The sequence below is a fragment of the Blennius ocellaris genome, assembly GCF_963422515.1.
Source record: "Blennius ocellaris genome assembly, chromosome: 24".
NCBI classification, from domain to species: Eukaryota; Metazoa; Chordata; class Actinopteri; order Blenniiformes; family Blenniidae; genus Blennius; species Blennius ocellaris.
The window spans coordinates 2,940,786-2,953,746 of NC_137673.1; the positions used below are offsets into that span (position 1 = coordinate 2,940,786).

Genomic DNA, 12,961 nt, shown 5'->3' on the forward strand with positions numbered 1-12,961 from the left:
TTTTGTTGTCAGGTAAATAGGAGTTGTGTCTGGAATCTTACTTGAGTGTGTGTACAACTGTAACTATAAGCGTGTGTGTGTGTGAGACCTTGTCGCTGTCGGCTGTGTTCTGAGACGTCCTCGATGCAATAGACACGGTGTCCGGTTGGCTGCTGGCGTCTCCCAGACTGTCGGCGTCTTCGCTTGTTTCCCTGCAAAACAAGCAAACAAAATTTGAACATTTTCACCTTCAAGCCCAGAAACGTGGATTAAAGTACCTGGACGCTGCGCAACGAGTTACAAAAAAATAGAAGAAAGTTTCATAATTGATAAGTCCCTTAATTTACTCTTTGTCACACTCATGCATGCACACAGTCTCTCTGGTGCCCCCTATGGTCAAGTGAGAAATGACACCATTTGTTTCCATATTGTGAGGATGGAGGCTCCCAGCTGGCCTCAGTGTGACTGACCTGCGGGTGATGCTGCGTTGTCGGCCCAGCGTGGGGTTGGGGGTCTTTGGCAGGGGGATGGGCTCCCGCAGTGCGCCCCGCAGGTGACCCCGCCTCTCCTGGATCACCTGTCGGATGCTGCGCACCCACTCCTGCTTCAGCTCCAGAGACGAGGCCTGACAGGCACGTTCAACACATGTTGAAAGGTCATTGGGGTGAATATATATAAATATCCTAAGATGAGCGCGTGGAGAAACAAGGCGTACCTTCAGCACGGTCTTGTTGTCGGAGGTTGGCGTTCGACCCACCCACAAAGCGAACTTGCAGGGATCGCCTTCGATGTGCTCGGTCACTCCCAACTCCGAGGTCTGAAACACACACAAAATAAACTCATCATCTAATTTACAAAATCAAAGTCAGAACACAACAAAATGTTGAAATAAACTAAAAGAATCTATGAAAAATGTGAAACAAATTTACAGAATTTCAATTAAGTTAAATTAAATGCTAAAAGAGAGCAAAACAATACCAAAAACAGAGGAAAATGTCAATATAAACCATAAAATAAAGCAAAATGACTCTGAATCCTTCAAAAAAAGCAGTAGAATTCAACAGAAAACACAATTGTTACTGAAAAGTGCCCAATAAACACACAACAAAACAAAAGGTATGTCAACATAAACATTCAAAACTGAAAAAAATCACATTAAAAAAACACTAAATAGCCCAACACGCCATTAAAACATAACTAACCCTAACCTAAACTAACCCTAACCCTAAAACATCTAAACAAATGAAAGAAATGTATCCAAAATCTTTTTAAAAATGCAAACAAAATAAAACAAAAATCCAGTTTCTTTCCCACACAGAGTGTGAGACAGGTGAGGTTTACACTACTGATGATGTGCTGTTGCAAATAGTAATCCTCTTGCAACTGTAATACTGTCAAGTAAGTTTATAAAATTGTGAGATATATCAACATAAACTGAAAAATCCCAACATGCCATTATATATTTGCAAATGAGGAAAAAACACTAAACTGAACAAAAACGGAACAGCAAAAAAGCCACAAAATGTAATTATTCCCCATTATATAATAAACACAGCAACAATAGAGAAATGTCAAGATCTAAAAATGTGTTAAATGTATACAAACACCACAGGATTACAAACACAATACAGTGTGAGTCCCAGTTTAGTAGTATTTCATTCATAGTTTACCCTCAGTCTGCTCTTGTACAGATATTTCGTCCGTCCCGACGAGTCTTTGATCTCTTTGCTGAAGATGAGTGACAGCTCGAACAGGAAGAGGTGTCGGTCCCGCCCCTTCCTGATGAGAGACTTGGGCTCCCACACGAGGAAGGAGTCCTGCAGGAGGAGCTCGCCCTGGACCTCCAGACCCTCTTCCAGACCTGCACAGGCAGCGGCACGTCAGAGTTCAGCGTTCTGGTGTGCGCCTTGCCACGCCTTGCCGTGTGACTTTACCTTCCAGCATGCTGACGTGCATGGCGTCGTTGGCTCTCTTGGGGACGCTCAGCATCACGTCCAGCCCTTCCTTTATCTCTCCTTTACCCTCCTCACAGCAGGCCAGCAGCTCCTGAACACACAGACACTTCCTGCTACATTTCACCATTTATCTTAATTTTACAAACCAACTGGGACTTCCTGTGACTTGATGCCCCGACAGGAAGTGATGCGTTACCTTGAGCAGCAGCTGGTATTTGGTTATCCTCTGAACTGGTTTGATGAGGGCGGAGGAGATGGAGTTGGCCAGCCCATGCCTCCTCTGGACTTCCTGCAAACGCAACATAGGCGTTAGCGTTTTTGTGATGCGGCCGAAGAGTTTTCTGAAAGATTAAAACGAGTTTGACCTCGAAGAATCCAACGCCGTGCTGCTGGATCAGAAGGCTGGAGTCCGGCTTGTTCCGGCAGTACGTCACGTACATGTGGAACTTATCGGCCTGACGGAGGGAAAACACGTTCATGACGTCTGACAGGATTTCTTCAACCCTACCCTCAAATCGCCGTGGTTACCCAGGTGACGAAGCAGTGGCCCACGTCCTCAGGAAGCTGCTCGTAGTTCTCCAGCTCCTTCAGGAAAATACTGCAGAGCAGATGACCGCAGCTTAACAGTACACTTGGATGACAAAGTGCAGAGCAGTAGTGGGAGCGTATTTTTGCAGTACCTGTTGTGGAACTCGTAGATGTCCTGGATGTTCCCGAACACCACGTCGTCCTTGTTGGCGAGGCCCGTCGGGACGTCCTCTGAGCCGCTCGTCATCTCCCACAGGTACGTCTGCACACAGTGGAAGCGGTACGAGTACACAGAAGTACTCTGCAGTGAGGCCCCGGTGGGAGAAAAGCCTTGATAGTACCTCAATGCACTCCTGCAGGTCCCTGACGTAGACTCTCTCAGTCTGCAGCAGCTCGGCCATGATGTACCTGAGGACACGAGCGGGCGTTACGGACGTACTGCAGTAGTGTGTACCGCAGTACAACCCTGCTGGTACTCACTCTTTCTTGCGTGCGGAGCGTCTCTTCTCGTCGCTGACCTGGTGGCTTGGGTCAGAGAGGTTGACCTCGGGGTCTGAGTCGGACAGACTGTTGGGGATGAGCTCCAGCTCCAGGTCTTTGTTGTCCTGTGGGGGGGCGCCATACCTCATAAACAACTCGGTACGCCTGAGTGGAAACCAGACCGGAGCACGAGTCGTGGGCTTGTACCTGCGAGCAGCCTCCCAGCGCCGTCTCCAGCAGGTGGCGGTACTGTCCCATCCTGACGGTGAAGTCGCGGTAACGCTTGTCCACGGTGGAGACGCAGCGGCGGAGCTCAGCGCGGTGGGCGTGGCCTTTGGCTAGCATGCTCTCAGCCAGCTGGATTAGGAGGTGGACTTTCTCCTGCGTGTGCTGACGGACAGAAACAACACACGTCATCTCCGCTTTCCAGACTCCACAACCCACAGGCAGCTGCAGGACTCCGTCCAAACAAACCCACCTTGGCAGAAACGCAAAACTCCCGATGCTGATTCAATAGTTCTTGCGTCTCTGTAACCGTTGCCCCCGGCGACGTGTGTGTGACCAGGTAGTGGTCGCCTGACTGCTGCAGCCAATCAAGAGCCTGCAATCACACCACAGATTAGACACTAATACCGTCCTGATATCAGGCCACATCGACCAAATCGGACAAATGTGGAACAAACATCTGCGTTGACCGTTTGAATGATGAACGTCAATGGATTTCAGTAAAACCTGTGCAGTTAAAGTACCTGCTGCGCGTGAGTCTGGAACATCAGGTACTGCTGGCACTGATCCAGTCGACGTTTCTTCAAAGTCCAGAAGTGGAGAACTCTGTTTTCCCTCTGCAGCAGCTCACTGAGGATACCTGAGTACAATCATCATCATCATCATCACTTAATCAACTATGGTGTCTCTCAGGGCTTCATCTCGGTTCCACTGGTCTTCTGTTGGATTATTTACCTTTGACCTGTTGCTCTGGTACCCTGGAGTGTCCAGTGACCTCGGTGACTCCGGTTACCCCGGAGACAGTGACACTGTGACCGGAGATGTTGGCCATGGTGACGCTGTTTCGGTGGATGTACTTGAGGAAGACCTCGGCGTTTCTCCTGGCGAGGGTGCACGCCTGTCGCAATGGAAACAAGACCATCAGGAGCGTTCGGTTATCTTCGTGTTCACGCTGTTGAAGGCCTTCAATGGAAATCAGAGACTCTGAACGACCTCTTTTTATTTTTTCCCACCTTCAGGAACGCCTCCTTCTGCTCCATGTGTTTGTTGATGAGTGGCAGCAGCTGCTCCGGCTGTCGGTCTCCTCCTCCACACCAGTCCTCCTCCCTGCGGTATTCCTGCTCCAAACTCTCTAATACACCACACACCTGGAAACGTAGGTGTAGCGTGGTTTGTTCAGATCAGGCTGATCAACAGACCTCCTCAAGAACAGTTGGAATTCTCTTCCTTACCACGATTTTGTTAGTGTCTCGTCAAAAGTCTATTAGAACACAACTTGGAATACCTAGTACCTTCACAAAAAACCCATTAGATTTCTCTTTGGTTGCATGAAATCCAATCATGAATTCTCAGAATGAACCAGAAACACCATTAGAACAAAAAATAATTCTCCAGGGTTTTTCCTTTCAAGGTATTTTTCGCCAGACCAGTGAATCACAGTCAACGTTTCTGCCTGCCTGAACCCCAAAAAGACTCCTGTCGGGTTTTGACAACTATCAATTTCACAGTTACCTGCTGTGAGGTCCTATAGAAGGCAGCCGATGCATTGACCAGTTTCAGTCGGTCTTCAATCCTCAGCATCAGCGTTTGCCAGTGCAGCGCCACCGTTTGGGCACAAGACCTCACTGCGTCCGGGTCATAATGACCTGACCTGGAGAGGAAGGGGAGAGACCTTCAGTGATGAACAATCCAACTTCATCGTGTTCGCAAGGAGTCACTAACAAGTAAAGTCCTCACCTGACCAGAAGCTCTGCTCTCTGCTGCAGAGCCAGCGCCACCTGGTGGGTCCTCTGCAGGGAGTCTGCATGCAGGAGTCCCTGCGAGCCAACGGAGAGGCCACAATGTGATGGAAGTCTACATCCAAACCTCTTTGTTTTGTGACCTTTGTCAGAGTGAGAACGAATTGCAATGAGCCGTTACCTCAATGGCCTGTTGGAGGCGCTCATGTTCCCTTTGCAGCTGCTCGGCTTCGGACAAACAGCTGGAGTTCAACATGCAGGATGACAGCATCACCTCACCCTCTGAGATCCATCCCAGCACCTGAGACACACACAGAAAGACAGTCGTGTGTGTGTGTTTGTGCATCACCTGTATGTGCATGTCCAACCTGTTTGGAGCTGTTTTACCTGTGTAGGTCTACAGGTGTGTGTGTTTCCTGTTTGACCTAGACACTGCAGGTATGTGTCTATGTTGCCTCTTTGACCTGGTCTTGTAGAAGTGTGTGTGTGTGTGTGTGTGTGTGTGTGTGTGTGTGTGTGTGTGTGTGTGTGTGTGTGTGTGTGTTACCTGCTTGACCTGACTCTGCAGGTGTCTCAGCTGCAGGTTTTGCTCCAGGTGTGTGTGCGAGTGATCGGCGATTTGCTGCAGCTCCTTCTGCTTGTCCTGCAGGAGGTGCTGTAGCTCCTCCACCTCTGAGGAGAGACCTCCCTCTGCTTCAGACAGCTCGATACCTGACACACACACACACACACACACACACACACACACACACACACACACACACACGTAAATACACACATTCATGCATGCATACCCACATGTGCAGAGACAGTGTGTGTGTGCACGCGCGTGTCTCCATGGCAAATTCAATACGCCGGTTTCCATGGGTACCAGCTGTGTGCTTCAGAGAGCAGTTTCCATAGCAACCCCATCCCCCTTTTCCCCCCTCCCCCACCCTCATCCTCCCTGCCCCTCTTCCCCCTGAATATGACGGCTGCGCTCCTGAAGTGGTCAGACGAGGCGACTCTGTAGCGCAAAACCTGCTGACTGGTGTCCATTCTGCTGGCTTCTATTGCTCTGCTGGTTTCTACTCTGTGTTCACATACAGACCCGGATCTGCTCAGTGAGCCTCAGACCGCAGCTGCTCTGAATTCTCAAACTGTGCTGATTTCCCCCCCCCGTTCGACCCGTTTCTCGCCAGTTTGAGGCTGTTCTGACCCCATTAGAGCCCCTTAAGGAAAGCCAAACCCCGCCTCGCATCCGGCTTCAAGCCCCCAGCATCTCATAATCTGGAAGCATGTCGAGGACCACATGAAACCCCTCACCGACTGTCCTCAGCTGTGTATTGTGGGAGAGCCTTTTCACGGACCAGCCAAATCTCAAGTGCCGCTTCCAAAAAGTCACTCAAGGACATCTGGAATCCTTCAAGCAGTCCTTGCAGGAAGAAGCTCAATCTAATGTAAAATCACAACAAAGCAAACTCCAGGAAACCCAGTCAGACTTATCAAGATATCTAGAACCACCTTGAAAGACCCCTTGAATAAATCCATGCAGCTCGGAGTCGCCTTGAAACCTTCAAACACCCTTCAAGATACCTTTTTCACAAAGTTCTGGGGAGTTACCCAAGCTCCTTCCTGTTGAGTATTCGAGGAGTATAAAGATCAGACCTGCAAGATCAGTGGTTTGGCTGCAACGTCCGAAGATACTCCCACTGTTCTGACCACTACCTTCGACGGTAATAATACTCCCAGGACCACTACAACTCCCTGAGGAACCTTCCTATAAAACCAGTGGAACTCTCACTCATGAAGACATCGTCATCATCATCATCATCACTGCCACTGCTCCAGCTGGGAGTGGCTGGACTCTTACCTGATGCCTGAACCTCTGTGATGTACTGCTGCAGGTCGTGACCTTGCTGGATGACCTCATAGATCATGTTGTTCATGGCCAGCCTCCGCTCCATGTGCCTGCACATCAGTCCGCACGTCAGTCCAACACAATTCCTGCCCTCGTTTGTGTTTGCGCTGCCACTTATTTACCTGTGGATCCGTTGCTGTGCGAGCGTCAGCGCTTCGGGGCTGGCCTCCACCAGGCGGGACTGGCCCAGCGCCAGCTTCTCCGGGGCCAGCTTGTCCTGGCTGCCGTCATTTAGCCGAGGCGGCGCCAGCTTCTCGTTAGAAAAGTCCTGAGACTGTTTCTGGAGGTCTTGTTTCCAGGCATCCATCTCTCCAGTCACCTGGGAAACGCAGGCACACACGGTCCCGCCGTGAGCCGGGTGGAGTCAAGTGGGGGAAAAGTGGGACGTGAACGAACCTCCAGTGTGCACTGGTGCAGGATGCGGAGCTGCAGGTAGACGTCCAGACGAATCTTCCTCTGGTGGAAAAGCTCCTCCAGCTGAACGTGAGACTCCTCCAGCTGCTGCAGCACAGACTCCACGTGGGCCACCGAGCTGCCCTGGGGCCTGAAACAAACACACCCCGAAAAACACAGGCTTTAACAACCCCCTGAAAAATGTGCATGGATGCAAAAACAAACAGGTGATACAAACGTTTTCAAAAAACCCGTAGAGTAAAACAAACAGCAGAAAACAGCATGTGTGAAGATAAAACTCACACATCCAAGCCAACCAAACACACTGAGACGTTCTACATTTAATAGAAAACAACACATTTCTTGACACTCCTGAACCTAAATGCACCTTTTTCCAAATCTAGAAAACAATCACAATGCATGTTCTTTAAATATATCTATTAAATAGATGCATTCACGCTTTTCATAAAACCTTAAAAACACTTCGTCTGACACATTATAATACTCAAGGCAAAAAAAAATGCAACGTTCAACACAAGCATTGAAAAGAAAACACCCGTACCCCGAATGTCCTCACGTTCTGTCGGTAATGAATGTCTACATGAGGTTGTTCACAGTCAGATGGTTTGGGATAGAAGAAGCACAACCTCTGCTATTGTTCACAGTCCCGTGGTGCAGTGGCATTGCACAAAAACAAGCGCACCCGCTGAGGCTGTGAACGGCCCGGTGGGCCAGTGATGTGGGATAAAACAAGCGCTCCGTCAGTGAATGTACCTGAGTTGCAGGATGAGGTCTTCTCCTTCCCGGATGACACTCATCGCAGCCTCCTGTGGGTCAGGGTTAGAGGACGGGTTAGTGCCAGGGTTAGAGGACGGGTTAGTGCCAGGGTTAGAGGCCGGGGTCCGGGGGGGGGGTGTTAGCTTGTTATGACGGGGGTTAGACAGGAGGGTGGAGGTAAGCGGCCTTCAGGCACCTGCGTGTTGGCTTGTTGCTGCTGCTGCTGGCTGATGAGCGTTTGCAGAGCCTCCACTGTGTCGGGACAGACGGGGACGTCTGAGGAGAGCTGCTTCTGGAGGCCCTCCATCCAGGCTGAAAGCTGAGGAGGAGGAGGAGGAGGAGGAGGAGGAGGAAGAGGAGGATCAGTGAGTGTTGTTGGAGGTAAATAACCTTTAAATTATGCAGTGTGTGTGTTCACCTCCTTTGTGTGAGTGTAGAACGACACAGCGAGATCCAGCAGCAGCTTTCTCTGTTCCACCCGCTGAATGAAGGCCTGCAGCACACGTAAACAACGTAAACAACGTAAACACCACCGCAGGTAAACACGAGCCGTTGTGGCCCCCCGCCCGCCCGAGGTCACCTGCATGCGGAGCTCCAGGTCTCGGGCCGCCTGGTAGATCTCCTCCTCCTCACACTCTCCAGACTGGGCCAGCTGGTCCGCTGCTTCCAGAAGCTTCTCTGCGTTGGTGTACGTGTTCTGAGCCAGAAACACCCAGTCACATCAACCCGTTCTCGTTCATCCACCACAAGTTGGTGGTATGACCCCCCCCCCCCCCCCCGGTGTGAGTTCCCAGATGTGCGGGAGCTTTACCTGAGCGACCTGCTGGAAGTCGTCGTGTCGCTTCTGCAGCGCTCGCGCTCGATGCAGGGATTTCCCCACTCCGCTGTGTTTGTTGAGGAAAACCTCCCCGTGCTGCTCCACCCAGTCCAGAACCTGAGACGACGACAGAAATCCACGTTTGAGTCTGGAAACAAATCTAATGTGACTCTAAACTGGATTCACATCCGAAACTCAATCCGAATTAGTTTTATCTTCTCTAGTTTGAATGTTGGATATGATTGTATTACTGCCGGATCTATTCAGAGTTTGGTTCTAGTACTGGAGGCAGATTTGAATCTGGTTCTTGGACTGGATCTGCATCAAAATGTTGGATCTGGTTCTGAATTTCTGTCTGTCTGCGGCCTGGAACAGGTTTCACAGCAGACTGACGTCAATAGTGAGAGCGGAATCTGGATTTGAATTTCAGTGTGTTTTCTGGACAGGAAGCTTAATGTTGATCTGGATCTGGATCTGAGTCAGAGTCTAAACTGACCTGGACCAGAAACAGGTCGGATTAATATTTTGTTAATCTTGTGTTGCAAATTATGTTATAGATTAAATGTTATCATCTGTATCCGACTCTTAATACGGAGGTTGGTCTTTGTGTACATTTAGAATCAATGTTGAACTTGGTCCAATTCTAATTTAAATCCAGATTGAAATCTGGAACAGGATTGGGTTTCAGTGAATCTATAGATGTAAACCTGGCACTCGTCAAAACCCTCCTGGGGACGTGAAACTAAACGTGGCTCGGAAGCAGAACCATAATCTGGATTTGAAGCTCAATGTGGGTCGAAGCCTGAATCTCTCCACGGAACCGGATCTAAAGATCTGGATTCAAACCTAAATCCAGAATGTGGGTCATACCTGTCTGACGTCCTGCTGAAACACGCACAGCTGCAGGCGCTGATGGAGGCGGAGCTTACGGTGTTGCCACGCCACCTCCACCTCGTGGTGACCCTGATCAGGAGAAAATCCAGAAAAGTCCAGCAGTTAGCCTGAAGCTCGCTGCCTCATTGTGGGACGTGACATCACGTCACGCTGAGCCGTCGTACCTGCATCACCTGGTGCAGGACGCCCATGATGCCGTGTGTGGCGGCGGTGAAGTCGGGTTTGTTGGCCGAGTCTTCAGATTCTGTTGCCGGGCAACGCTGAAGGACCTCCAGTAAGGCTTTACCGCTCTCACTCACCTGCGGACGGCGGACAGGTGTGTTACCTGTGTGGTAGCTCCAGGGGTGTTAAAGTGTGTCGGTCGTCAACGGGTGTGTTACCTGGGTGTAGTTGGCCGAGATCTCCTCGTTAAGTTCTTGGTGTTTTTTGGTAGCAGCCTCCAGCTCCGCTGTCGCCGACGGCAACGGTCCTTCGGAGCAGGCCTGAACCCAGCCCTCCACACGGAGCAGAAACTATGCACACACACACACACACACACACACACACACACACACACACACACACACACACACACACACACACACACACACACACACACACACACACACACACACACACACACACACACACACACACACACACACACACACACACACACACACACACACAGAGTTTAGCTATCTGGACATGGAGCGTCACGCCCGTGGCCGGTGTGTCGATCACCTGTTCTGCCCCCTGGTGGAAACCGGTTGCCATGGCGAGTGTGTTGCTGCGCTCCTCCAGCGCAGACGTCAGCGACTTCCAGTCATCCTGTAGCCTGCTGGACACCAGCGCGATGCGCTCCGCCCCGTAGTGACCCGCCTCGGCGAGCCGCGCTGCCACGGTGACCACGCTGTCCACGTTCACGCTGCCGTTCTGCACACACACGACGAGACACGTACGGTCAACGGTCAGCAAAATTACGGCCACACATAATGACTTCAAGAAATGACATTTTCACTTGTAGAAATGGCATAAAAGGTGTCGAGTTTGATAATAAACGTCTTTAAAAACAACCAATAAAACCAACATCAACAGAACTGACTATAAAATAAACTTACATCACTAGTATAAACCCTTATAGGCAGTAAGAAAGGCAGGGTTGTTCTACTCTGATGTCAGAAAAATGTTACTTCTTGATTAAACATGAGTCAAATCAGACTTTAGCGACCGATCAAGGTGGTGATCGTTGGCTTCACTCCTGCTCACCATGCAGTTGGCGGTGAAGTGCTGGTGTTGCGTCTGGAGGTCGACGGCGTGCTGGTGGCTCTGCCCGACCTCGGCCAGACTCTGCATGAACAGCTCCTTACTGTGGGCGATCCACTCGGACATCTGAAACACACACACACACACACACACACACACACACACACACACACACACACACAGAGGTGAGGCTGACTCCGCACCTGGGACAGGAGAGCGAGGAGGCGGCGCCTCTCACCTTGGTGGCGTCCTGCTCGAACAGGTGGAGCTGCAGCGCCTGGTCCAGGTGCAGCTTGCGCTCGCTCCAGCTCTGCAGCAGGTGCGTGCGACCCGCCTGCATGCGGTCCAGCAGCGACGACACTTTGGGCGCCACGCTCTGGAAGTCTGCGCCGCCCGACAGCCAGCTGCCGTGGCTGCCGCCGCCGCCGCCGCCACCGCCACCGCCACCGCCTTCGTTGGCCGGCTCCCCGTGGGAGGGGCCCAGGCGCATGCGCTGGAGCAAGCTCCGCCCCTCTCGGTCCAGGGCGTCGACCGGCGCGGTAGAGATGGTGTTGCGCAGACGACCGTGCTCGTCCAGGAGTCTGTGGCGGGAAAAGATGGCGGTGATGAACAGAGGTGTCCCGCGAGGGACGGGCGCCACTGGAAACACTCACTTGCGGGCCTCGTCGACGTCCTGGGGCTCGGGGGTGCGGTTCAGCCCGGCCTCCAGCTGGTCCAGCTGGGCCAGCAGCTGCGAGGCGGCGCCCGAGAACTCCTCCAGCCCCAAGCGCAGCTCGGTCCACTCCACGTGGTCGTACTCCAGCGAGCCGCCGAGGTCGGAGGTCAGCTGGGAGGGGTCGACCAGCCGAGACAGGCCCTCCACCGACACCAGGCTGGTCTGCAGGGGAAACGCAGAGAGGAGGGGGCGTCACTCACTGGGACTTCCTGAGACACACTGGTGTTTCCGCCAGATCTCGTCAGGTGAGCCGTGGGAAGTTATCCATTTTCACATTTTTTTCTAAAAAAAAACCTTGCAGAGTAATCATGTATAAATACTCTTCGCCAATAGATGGCAGCACAGAACTTTGCCGTTGAAATGGAAAGTGACAGACGACAGTGTGGTTAATCTCCACCTCCTGCTGCCATCTTGCACCAAAGCACTGTGTCAGTGACAGTGATGGAGAAGTTTTTGAAAAGGGAGGATTTGAACTCCGAACTAGACATGTTGGTGTTTGTCTGGCTTCTATTCCTGCCAGGATATCAAATCAAATCAAATCAATCTTTATTTATATAGCACTTTTTATACATTAAAGTAACACAAAGTGCTTTAACAGGAATTAAAAACAGTGCAAAGATAAAATAGATAAATAAAAAGCAGGCTCTGTGTTCATCCATCAGGTCCAGGTTTCACACTGAGTGAGTAAAAATTCAAAAAAAGAAATTGGGAAATACTTTTTTTCTGTATTTATTTGATTCCCGTTGATAAAGCATTGATGAGAAAGACTTTATATTGTTAATGGAGGCTACAGAGTTTAACATTTTACCATTTTCGGGTGGTGGTGGTGGTGGTGGTGTGCCTCCAGAGTTTTCCAAAGAAAAAAGTGTGCCTTGGCTCAGAAAAGGTAGAGAAACAGATCCTGCAGAAATACCTCGAAGCTGAGTTTGGCGCTGCCCAGGTTGGTCTTGTGTTTCTGCCAGAAGGTGTCGGGCTTGATGAGCAGCGCCGTGTGGATGTTGGAGGAGAAGGACTCCTGCAGCGTCCGCAGCACCGGCTTCACACTGTCCCACTTGCTGCCGCGCATGTCCACGACCACCGTGAAGCCGCGGGCGCGCACGTCCTCGCTAGGAGACGGACGCAAGAAGGGACGTTAGCGACCCCCGCCCTGCCGTCTGCGTTTTTCGCGGCGGGAAGGAAGCTACCTGGGGACGGTGGACAGGTACGTGACCAGCCGGCTGAGGTCCTCCTGTTTTATTCGATCATGATTGGTCCTGGCGGGGAAGGTCAGGATCGGCCCGCCTCGTTTGTCTCGGCCACCTGGAGACACGGAGA

At 51.2% G+C, this 12,961-nt stretch overlaps 1 protein-coding gene across 1 annotated transcript in view; it reads right to left on the reverse strand.

The window, feature by feature from the left end:
• The window catches only part of LOC308147562 (kalirin-like), a gene marked incomplete at its 5' end in the record, with an annotated part of 29,047 nt that overhangs the window by 12,396 nt on the left and 3,690 nt on the right, over positions 1–12,961 (reverse strand). Inside the window, 37 exons of the mRNA XM_080519783.1 lie at positions 89–191; positions 450–604; positions 695–796; positions 1,650–1,840; positions 1,914–2,025; positions 2,131–2,223; positions 2,300–2,389; positions 2,463–2,532; positions 2,615–2,724; positions 2,804–2,870; positions 2,943–3,067; positions 3,150–3,332; positions 3,421–3,543; positions 3,692–3,807; positions 3,903–4,065; positions 4,181–4,315; positions 4,680–4,818; positions 4,905–4,984; positions 5,088–5,207; positions 5,454–5,617; positions 6,759–6,856; positions 6,929–7,125; positions 7,203–7,350; positions 7,974–8,026; positions 8,173–8,295; positions 8,395–8,469; positions 8,557–8,673; positions 8,788–8,910; positions 9,664–9,756; positions 9,852–9,986; positions 10,068–10,199; positions 10,411–10,602; positions 10,936–11,058; positions 11,171–11,513; positions 11,586–11,809; positions 12,561–12,753; positions 12,832–12,946. Coding sequence (XP_080375909.1) covers positions 89–191; positions 450–604; positions 695–796; positions 1,650–1,840; positions 1,914–2,025; positions 2,131–2,223; positions 2,300–2,389; positions 2,463–2,532; positions 2,615–2,724; positions 2,804–2,870; positions 2,943–3,067; positions 3,150–3,332; positions 3,421–3,543; positions 3,692–3,807; positions 3,903–4,065; positions 4,181–4,315; positions 4,680–4,818; positions 4,905–4,984; positions 5,088–5,207; positions 5,454–5,617; positions 6,759–6,856; positions 6,929–7,125; positions 7,203–7,350; positions 7,974–8,026; positions 8,173–8,295; positions 8,395–8,469; positions 8,557–8,673; positions 8,788–8,910; positions 9,664–9,756; positions 9,852–9,986; positions 10,068–10,199; positions 10,411–10,602; positions 10,936–11,058; positions 11,171–11,513; positions 11,586–11,809; positions 12,561–12,753; positions 12,832–12,946 — 4,925 coding nt within the window. The remainder of the gene's footprint in view (positions 1–88; positions 192–449; positions 605–694; positions 797–1,649; positions 1,841–1,913; positions 2,026–2,130; positions 2,224–2,299; positions 2,390–2,462; positions 2,533–2,614; positions 2,725–2,803; positions 2,871–2,942; positions 3,068–3,149; positions 3,333–3,420; positions 3,544–3,691; positions 3,808–3,902; positions 4,066–4,180; positions 4,316–4,679; positions 4,819–4,904; positions 4,985–5,087; positions 5,208–5,453; positions 5,618–6,758; positions 6,857–6,928; positions 7,126–7,202; positions 7,351–7,973; positions 8,027–8,172; positions 8,296–8,394; positions 8,470–8,556; positions 8,674–8,787; positions 8,911–9,663; positions 9,757–9,851; positions 9,987–10,067; positions 10,200–10,410; positions 10,603–10,935; positions 11,059–11,170; positions 11,514–11,585; positions 11,810–12,560; positions 12,754–12,831; positions 12,947–12,961) is intronic.